Source organism: Prionailurus viverrinus, chromosome D1 (genome assembly GCF_022837055.1).
Source record: "Prionailurus viverrinus isolate Anna chromosome D1, UM_Priviv_1.0, whole genome shotgun sequence".
Taxonomy (NCBI): domain Eukaryota; kingdom Metazoa; phylum Chordata; class Mammalia; order Carnivora; family Felidae; genus Prionailurus; species Prionailurus viverrinus.
In genome coordinates, this window is record NC_062570.1 from 26,606,180 (window position 1) to 26,616,622 (window position 10,443).

Sequence of the window (10,443 nt, forward strand, 5' to 3'; positions counted from 1 at the left end):
TGAGACGAGGCGGGTCGCTCCCGCTGGTCGGCGTGAGGCCGTCGTCTAGCTTTCGGTTTTGGAAGGACGTGGAATCCCCTCATCGGTTTTGGAGGGACGTGGTATCCCCTCAAAAGCTAGCTTTCAGTTTTGCTTCCATGGAGTTGGAAGACTTTCTAGGGGCCCTCTGTTTGTCTGTTTTTGTGTTTCTCTGTTTTGCTCTGTGGACTTACTGGACGGACATTATGGGACAGACTCAGACTACGCCTCTACCCACCCTCTTGGCTTAAGCCCTTCCTAGCCCCGCTCCCTCCGGAACCAAAGCCCATTCTTGCTTTGCAGGGGACAAAGAAGAAGAAAAGTCTTATCCAGCCTTCAGCACCCCTCTACCCTGTCTTACAGGGGGGTACTGAAGAAGAATTAATTTTTTCTCCCCCGTATAACCCCTCTAGGATGCCGGAAGAACACCATCCTCCCCCTCCGGGGGAGGCAGACACTGTTCCGAGAGCGGGAGGCGGAAACGCTCCAGTGGGAAGCCCGCCCTTTACCAGACAAAGGGCTCAGAGGGAGCAATCCGCCTCCGCCGCGGACTCCACTCTTCTGCCCCTGCGAGCCACCAGACCCCCAGACGCGGAGGGGAATCAGCCCCATCACTATTGGCCTTTCGCCACTAGTGACCTCTACAATTGGAAAGCTCAGAATCCTAAGTTTTCCGAGAAACCGGCAGGGCTTATTGATTTATTAGACTCTGTTCTTTTTACCCATCAGCCCACGTGGGACGATTGCCAGCAGCTTTTGCAGGTCCTGTTCACGACTGAAGAAAGAGAAAGAATCCTCAATGAGGCCCGAAAACTAGTTCCGGGCGCAGACGGGAATCCCACCACCAACCGGGCTCAGATAGATGCCTCCTTCCCCTTAACTCGGCCCCAGTGGGATTTCAACACGGCAGAAGGTAAGGAGAAGCTCCGGGTCTACCGCCAGACTCTAATGGGGGGTCTCCGAATGGCTGCTAGAAAGCCAACCAATTTGGCCAAGGTAGGAAATGTACAACAGGGAAAAGATGAATCTCTGGCTGCCTTTTTAGAGTGGATCATGGAGGCATTCCATACCTATACCCCCATGGATCCAGAGGCTCCGGAAAGCAAGACAGCTGTTATCATGGCCTTTGTAAACCAATCGGCCATAGACATTAGGAGAAAATTACAGAAAATAGATAGACTAGGAGAAAAAAAGTCTGCAGGACTTACTGGTGGTAGCCGAAAAGGTATATAATAACCGGGAGCCTCCTGAGGACAAGCAGGCTCGCGTCATGGCGGCTGCCAGCAGTAAGCAGACTCGAGACCTGGCCAGAATACTACTAGCTACCACTGCTGACTTCCCCGAGGAACGAGACCGCCATCTCCAGCAGCTGGCAGACGATGCAAGAAAAGGTAAAGGAACCACCAAGGGGGGGAAGCAGAGGCTGCAGAAGGATCAGTGCGCATACTGCAAGGAGATAGGGCATTGGGCCCGAGATTGTCCAAAAAAAGGCCGGCGGGAAGGGAAGCAAGACTGATCGAGTAAAAGTCCTAGAGCTAGATGAACTAAGTGATTAGGGGAGTCGGGGTTCGGACCCTCTCCCCGAACCCAGGGTAACTCTTAAAGTGGAGGGGACCCCTGTTGACTTCCTTGTCAACACCGGAGCACAACATTCAGTCCTCCGCACCCCACAAGGAAAACTAGCCAGCAAGAAGTCCTGGGTACAAGGGGCAACTGGTATGAGCCAGTATTCATGGACTACCCGAAGAACAGTAGATTTGGGAACGGGCTGGGTATCCCACTCCTTTATGGTAATACCAGAATGCCCCTACCCACTGTTAGGACGGGACTTACTGACCAAGATTGGAGCTCAGATAACTTTCAGACAAGGGGGGCCTCAGGTCACCGATGGCAAGGGCCACCCCATCCAGGTCCTGACCATGAAACTGGAGGATGAATACCTCCTCCACCAGGAGGCACTCCCGAGAGAGGATAATATAGACAGATGGCTACAAGAATTCCCTTCAGTTTGGGCAGAGATGGGGGGGATGGGACTAGCCGCTCACAGGACCCCAGTCCTGGTAGAGCTCGAGCCAGGAGAGAGTCCGGTAAGGATCAAACAATACCCCATGTCTCAGGAGCCCCGGAAGGGGATCCAGCCACACATCCGGAGACTACGAAGCCTAGGAGTACTAGTTCCTTGCCAGTCTGCCTGGAACACCCCCTTACTGCCGGTCAAAAAGCCTCACACAAATGACTATCGACCAGTACAAGACCTCCGGGAAGTAAATAAGAGGGTCGCGGACATACACCCAACTGTTCCCAACCCATATACTCTCTTGAGCTCCTTGGCACCCTCCAGGGTCTGGTATACTGTACTAGATTTAAAGGATGCCTTCTTCAGTCTGCCACTGGCACCCCAGAGCCAACCCTTGTTCGCCTTTGAGTGGCATGATCCGGAGGAGGGCTACAGTGGGCAACTCACCTGGACACGGCTACCTCAGGGATTCAAAAATTCACCCACCATCTTCGACGAGGCACTACACGAGGACCTGGGTGAGTACAGAAGGGAGCACCCTGGCCTCACCCTCCTACAGTACGTAGATGACATCCTGATTGCTGCCGACACGGCCAAAGACTGTGAGCGAGGGACCCAGGACCTGCTGTCTACCCTGGGGGCCTTAGGGTACCGGACATCCGCGAAGAAGGCTCAGATATGCAGGGAGAGAGAGGGTAAGTTACCTGGGATATATCCTGGAGGGCGGACAGCGGCGGTTATCAGATGCCAGAAAAGAAACTGTCCTAAAGATCCCTACTCCCACCTCCCGAAGAGAAGTGAGGGAATTCCTAGGATCAGCCGGCTACTGCCGCCTCTGGGTTCCAGGTTTTGCTGAGATTGCCAAGCCCCTATATGAAGCTACCAAAGAGGGGAAAACATTTAAATGGACTGAAAAAGAAGAAATTGCCTTTAATCAGTTAAAAAAAAGGCCCTCTTAAGTGCCCCAGCCCTGGGCCTACCAGACATTACAAAACCCTTCCACCTCTTTGTAGACGAACATAAGGGAATAGCAAAAGGGGTTCTAACTCAAGCCTTAGGCCCCTGGAACCGCCCAGTGGCTTACCTGTCTAAGAAACTAGACCCAGTGGCTGCCGGCTGGCCGCCATGCCTAAGAATTATTGCGGCGACAGCACTCCTAGTCAAGGATGCAGACAAACTGACCCTAGGACAGGAGATCTGGATCACGACCCCACACGCCATTGAAGGGGTCCTGAAACAGCCTCCGGATAGATGGATGAGCAATACACGTATGCCTCATTACCAGAGCCTCCTACTCAACCCTCCACGAGTGCGGTTCCACCCCAGTGCAGCCCTCAATCCTGCAACCCTGCTGCCCGACCCTGACCTAGGTGCTCCACTACATGACTGTGCGGGAATTCTGGAAAAAGTACATGGATTCCGGACAGACCTGACCGACCGGCCCCTCCCCGATGCCGAGGCTACTTGGTTCACTGATGGCAGCAGCTTTGTGCAAGACGGACACAGGTATGCGGGTGCAGCTGTGGTCACCGAAACGGACACCATATGGGCGGAGGCTCTACCCTCCGGAATGTCAGCCCAGCGAGCAGAGCTCGTAGCCCTCACCAAGGCGCTGATGCTGGGAGCTGGAAAACGGCTTAACATCTACACAGACAGCCGTTATGCATTTGCCACAGCTCATATTCATGGGGCAATTCATCAGGAGAGGGGGTTACTGACGGCAGAAGGACGGACTATAAAAAAATAAGCAGGAGATACTTAACCTGCTTACGGCCTTATGGCTTCCTGCCAAGCTAGCCATTATCCACTGCCAAGGGCACCAAAAAGCTGATAACCCAGTAGCTAGAGGTAATCGAAAGGCTGACCAGGCAGCCAAGGCAGTAGCCCTTACTCCAGTCCCCATACATGACCATACAACTACCAGACCCGGGAGACCCAGTTTTACCAGACCAGCCCAAGTACTCCCAGGAGGAGTTACAGTGGATCAAGAAACTCCCCATGGCCCAGGAGATAAAGGGATGGTGGTATACACCTAACAAGGAGCTCGTGCTGCCAGACCAGCTGGGAGTCTCAATATTAGAGCACATGCATCGGTCTACTCACATGGGGGCCCGAAAATTAAAAGACTTAATCCGACATGCCGGAATCAAGATTCACCAACAGGACACTAAAATAGAGCAAGTTGTATCTGCCTGCAAGACCTGCCAACTCACCAATTTGATGTGGGAGAGCCACATCAAATAAAAAAGGAACCAGGCTCAGAGGCACCAGACCAGGAGCCCAATGGGAAGTCGACCTCACTGAAGTCAAACCAGGAAAGTATGGTTATAAATATCTTTTAGTATTTACAGACACCTTCTCTGGCTGCGTGGAGGCATACCCAACCAAGCATGAAACGGCTCAGACGGTGGCTAAGAAGCTACTAGAAGACATCTTACCAGGTATGGTTTTCCTGCCATGGTAGGATCAGACAATGGACCAGCTTTTATCTCGCAGGTAACACAGGCAGTAGCCAAGGCAGTGGGGGCAAACTGGAAATTACATTGTGCTTATAGGCCCCAGAGCTCAGGACAGGTAGAAAGAATGAATAGAACCCTAAAAGAGACCCTTACCAAATTAACCATGGAGACTGGCGGGGACTGGGTGACTCTCCTACCGTACGCCCCTCGCCGGGTTAGAAACACTCCTTACACTCTGGGTTTTACTCCCTACGAGATCATGTTTGGCAGGCCACCCCCTGTTATTCCCAGCCTTCGAGCTGAACTTATTGCTGAGTTTAAAGATCAAGAATTTTTCTTTCCTTGAGAGAGCCCCAGAGGGCGCATGAGGACATTTGGCCGCGCCTCTGTGCCATCTACGAGGCTGGCCCAACCCCGACACCTCATCAGTACAGGCCGGGAGACTGGGTCTATGTCAAGAGGCACCACCGAGAGACCCTCAAGCCGCGCTGGAAGGGACCCTACATCGTGGTGCTGACAACCCCCACCGCTCTCAAAGTAGACGGCATCGTGACCTGAGTCCATCACACCCACGCTCGGCCAGCGGACCCCTCCTCGATCTGGAAGGACTTCGTCACGCGATGGGCCATCAGTCAGGACCAACACAACCCGCTCAAGCTCAAGCTACAGCGCATTCGACCCACCTAATATTGGTAACTCTGTCAACTCTGCTTGTCATTGCTCATGCTGCCGGGAGTCCCCACGCCCCCCAAAACATCACCTGGCAGATCATAGACACCAGCTCGGGGACAATACTTAATCAGACCTCCCAGAGCCACCTCAGGGACACATGCTTCCCAGAACTTAGCGTAAAACCTCCAAACTCTGTTCCCCTTGTCACCATAAATGCAGCCAGTCCCATGATTGGGTCCGTAAGCTACATGACAAGGGGGGAATGAAAGGGCGGGCCTACGCCGGCCGACTCCATCTTGTTCTGTGTCCTTCACCTAGACCATGCCTCCTCCCCTTGAGTAACCTCCCTCTCACCCATTCAAACTTCCTGATCAAAACACGCCCAGCGACCTGCGTAACAGGACTCTGACCCTTCCCCAGCCAATCGGCTGAGGCCACGCCCCTTCCCCAGCCAATCGGCTGCCACTAGACCCCTATAAAACCTTTGTGCTTTTGAAACTCACTCTCTCTCCCCGGTATCTCACCGCTGCATCGGTGCAGGTAGGGGATTGAGCTCGAGCTAGCTCGAATAAAGGCTCTTTTGCTTTTGCATCGGACTCGGCTCCCTGGTGGTCTTTGGGGATCACGAATTCTGGGCATAACAATATCATGCTTGAAACCCTTCAAACAAGCCAGTATAAGTTTTAGGGAAAAGTGTGAAACTCATAACATGTCTGACTAGGCCCTCCACATCTGGTTCTTTTCTATTTCTCTAGCATCGTCTCTCACCCCCTGCCGCAGCCTTCCATAAGACACCTTTCTCTCTTCCTCTGGCTTTTTCTGATATTATTCCTTCCCCCTGTATGTTTGGTTCAATTTTATAGGCATTTATTGAGCATTTATTATGTCTCAGGCACTGTTCTGAGGCCACCAAGATGAAGAGGACAAGGCCCCTGACCTCAAGAAGCTTATAACACCCAAAATGTTCTTTCCTATTCATCCAGCTGACTATAGCCAGGCATCTTGAAGGCCCACCCTGTGTCACAGCAGCCTTAAAGGCTTTCCTGGTCTTGCTGAGACAGAACTGTCTCTGTGCTTATTTCTACAATATCTAGAACAGTGCTGCACAAAGAGCCAGCCCCCTGTGAAATAAGGAGTTTGTGCCAGAATTTAAATCAACATACTGCTTCTTATATCCAGCAAGCCTTAATTTAGAAATGTCAGCTGAACTAAGCAATGTACTTAATGATGCTTTCCAGTAACAAACACTTTGCAGACAAACAATTGGTGGATGGACCCAAGAAGGAGAGAATAAAAAGAGAAAAGGTAGGATTATGAAGACGTAGTTGCTGGGAATTTGGAAATTAAATAATACAACAAAGAGTTGAAGCTGATAGTCAATAAAGAAAATAAGATGGAATCCTAAAAAGTAGTTCTTAGGAAGACAGAAAATAAAGGAAAAAAGGAACAAGGAACAGACGGATAAATAAAAAGCAAATAGCAATATGATAGATTTAAACCCAAGCAAATCAATAAATATATTAGATGTAAGTCATCCAAACAATTCAGTTAGAAGATTGTCAGTTATGACAATTAAGAGATTTTCATATTGGATTAGAAAGAAAGACCCAACTTATATGCTGCCCACAAGAAACCTACTTTATTTTTTTTCTTTTCAAATTTTTACTTAAATTCTAGTTAGTTAACAGTGCAATTTAGGTTTCAGGAGTAGAATTCAGTGGTTCATCACTTAACATACAACACCCACTGCTCATCACAGCAAGTGCCCTTCTTAATCCCCATCACCCATCTAGCCCATCTCCCCACTCACCTCCTTCCATCAACCCTCAGTTTGTTCTCTATCTTTTTTTAAATGTTTATTTATTTTGAGAGATAGAGAGAGTGTGTGTGTGTGTGAGTTGGAGAGGGACAGAGAGAGAGGGAGACAGAATTCTAAGCAGGCCACACTCTGTCAGAGCAGAGCCCAGTGCGGGGCTCAAACTCATGAACGTGAGATTGTGACCTGAGCTGAGATCAAGAGTTGAACCCTGAACTGACTGAGCCACTCAGGCACCCCTGTTCTCTATCTTTAAGAGTCTCTATGATCTGTCTCCCTCTCTCTTTTTTTCTTTTTTCACCCTCCCATATGTTCATCTGTTTTATTTCTTAAATTCCACATATGAGTGAAATCATATGGTAATTGTCTTTGTCTGACTGACTTACTTAACATAATACGCTCTAGCTCCATTTATGTCATTGCAAATGGCAAGATTTCATTCTTTTTGATGGTTTAATAATACTCCATTGTATATATAGACCACATATTTTTTGTCCATTCATCACCTGATGAACATTTGGGCTTTCTCCATAGTTTTACTATTGTTGATAATGCTGCTATGAACATCAGGGTGCATGTACTCCTTCAAATCTGTATTTTTGTAGCCTTTGGGTAAATACCTAATAGTGCAATTGCTGGATCATAGGGTAGTTCTATTTTTAACTTTTTGAGGAACCTCCATAGTGTTTTCCAAAGTGGCTGCACCAGTTTGCATTCCCACCAACAGTGCAAGAGGGTTTCCCTTTCTCTGCATCCTCACCAATCCCTGTTGTATCTTGTATTGTTAATTTTAGTCTTTCTGACAAGTGTGAGGTGGTATCTCATTATGATTTTCATTTGTATTTCCCTGATGATGAGTAATGTTGAGCACCTTTTCATGTGTCTATTAACCATCTGGATGTCTTCTTTGGAAAAGTGTCTATTCATGTCATTTGCCCATTTCTTTTTTTTTTTTAAGTTTATTTATTTATTTTGAGACAGAGAGAATGAGAGTGGGGCGGGGGGGGGGGGGGTAGAGAGTCCCAAGCAGGTTTGATGCTGTCAGCAAGCCCCACAATGGGGCTCAAACCCACAAACTGTGAGATCATAACCTAAGTCAAAACCAAGAGTCAGACGCTTAACTGACTGAGCCACCCAGGTGCCCCCATCTGCCCATTTCTTAACTGGATTATTTGTTTTTTGGGTTTTGAGTTTGATAAGTTCTTTATATATTTTGGATACTAACCCTTTATCTGATATGACATTTGCAAATATCTTCTCCCATTCTGTTGGGTGCCTTTTAGTTTTGCTGATTGTTTCCCTCAGTATGCAGAAACTTTTTATCTTGATGAAGTTACCAATAGTTCACATTTGCTTTTGTTTCCCTTGCCTCCAATGATGTGTCTATTAAGAAGTTGTGATGGCTGGCCAAGGTCAAAGAGGTTGCTGCTTGTATTCTCCTCTAGGATTTTGATGGTTTCCTGTCTCACATTTAAGTCTTTCATCTATTTTGAATTTATTTTTGTGTGTGGTGTAAGAAAGTGGTGCAGAAGAAAACTACTTTATTTTTTTCTGCTTATCAGTAATTACTTTTTTTTTCTGCTTATCAGTAATTATTTTTTGTTTCGGGAGTAGAATTTAGTGATTCATCATTTACATATATACCCAGTGCTTATCCCAATAAGTACCCTCCTTAATGCCTGTCACCCATTTAGCGCATCCCCCACCCAATACTGTTGCAGCAACCCTCAGTTTGTTCTCTGTATTTTAGGGTCTCTTGAGAAAATTATGGGTTTTTTAATGTTTATTTATTTTCTCAGAAGAAACCTACTTTAAACATAAATACACAAGTCAAAAGTCAATGAATAACAAAAGGTATACCATACTAACACTTATCAAAGTAAAGCTGAAGTGAGTATATTAACATCAGACAAAATAGATTTCAGAACAAAGAATATTACCAGGGATAATGAAGGTCATTTCCCAATGGTAAAGAGACTAATTCATAAGGATTACATCAAATCCTAAATGTTTAGTCCCCTAACAATAAAGCTTTAAACACGAAGAAAATAACTGATTGAATTTCAAGAGCAATAAAAAAGTTTATAATTATACTTGGAGGTTTCAACACCCTTCTCTCAAGAACTGATGGAACAAGTAGACAGAGTATCAGTAAGAATATAGATCTGAACACTTTCAACTAACTTGACCTAAATGACATGCATAGAACACACCATCCAACAACTCCCAAAACACATTCTTGTTGACATTTACCATGGTGGATCATATTCTGGGCCATCAATACACTTAAAAGGACTCAAGTCACAAAAAGTATATTTTCTGACCACAATGGAACTAAATTCAAAATCAGTAACAGAAAGCCCTCTGGACAATCCCCAAATATTTGGAAACTAACTAATGGACCTGTAATGGAATAACCCATAGAGTAAAATAGATCAAAAGGGAAATTAGAAAGCATTTGAATAGAAGAAAAGTGAAGAAAACAGTACGTCCAAAGAGCAGCTAAAGCAGTACTTGGTGGGAAATATTTAGTACTAATGCCTCCGTTAGAAAACATAAAGGTCTCTAATGATCTCAGCTGCTATCTTAAGAAACTGGAAAAAGAAGAACATTTTAGCAGGTAGAATCCACCAATATATAAAATAGATAATGACTGTGGAGATTAAACCAGGAATGCAAAGTTAGGTTAACATTTGAAAACAAATCAATATAATTTACCCTATTGATAGATTTTTAAAAACCATATCATCATCTCAATATATGCAGATTTTATAAAATTTTACATCTATTCCTCAGCAAGGTGGCTAGGGTTAGATCATACAAGATCTTGTAAAGACTGGCTTTATCTTTCTCCCAGTGTCATGAAATGCCTTTAGGGGATTTCAGGAGAGGACTGACATTGTTTGCATTTAGATGTTAATGGATCGCTCTTACTGCTGTATTGAGGGTACACTGTGGGGGGGTGGGGGAGGAGTGAGGGTCAAGGACAGAAGTAGAGGAGAGGCATTTACAATGATGTATATGGTTGATGGCAGTGGCAGTGGAGGTGATGAGAAGTGTAAGATTCCGGATTCTATTTTGAAGGATTGAGTTGAATGTGAGGCATATAAAAAAGAGATGAGTCAAGGAAGATCCCCATGTTTTTGTTCTCAGCAAATGAAAGGGTGATGTTACCACTAACTATGATGGTGAAGACTACAGGGGAAGTAGGTTCAGGGAAGGGAAGTTTCTGATGATCAGGAGGTTGTCTCGTAGACATTCAGAGGAAATGTTAAGTAAGTGGTAAGAAATACAAGTCTAGAGAGTAGGAGAGAAGTCCAAGCTGAAATCTGAAATTTGAAAGTCATCAGCTTATGAATGATTTAACATTACAATAGAGGGTGAGATCACCAAGAGAGTTAGTGTAGGTAGAGAAGAGGTTTAAGGACCTCTTGCTTGCATGGGCACCCAACACTTAGAAG

The 10,443-nt window shown here is 46.4% G+C and overlaps 1 protein-coding gene across 1 annotated transcript in view; it reads left to right on the forward strand.

The window, feature by feature from the left end:
• LOC125177293 (uncharacterized) overlaps window positions 1-5,192 on the forward strand; it is a 54,425-nt gene extending 49,233 nt beyond the window's left edge. Inside the window, 10 exon segments of the mRNA XM_047879461.1 lie at window positions 494-1,212; window positions 1,214-1,507; window positions 1,509-2,717; window positions 2,719-2,976; window positions 2,979-3,773; window positions 3,775-3,933; window positions 3,935-4,252; window positions 4,254-4,473; window positions 4,476-4,820; window positions 4,823-5,192. Coding sequence (XP_047735417.1) covers window positions 494-1,212; window positions 1,214-1,507; window positions 1,509-2,717; window positions 2,719-2,976; window positions 2,979-3,773; window positions 3,775-3,933; window positions 3,935-4,252; window positions 4,254-4,473; window positions 4,476-4,820; window positions 4,823-5,181 — 4,676 coding nt within the window. The 3' untranslated portion in view covers window positions 5,182-5,192.
• Window positions 5,193-10,443: the final 5,251 nt, after the last annotated feature.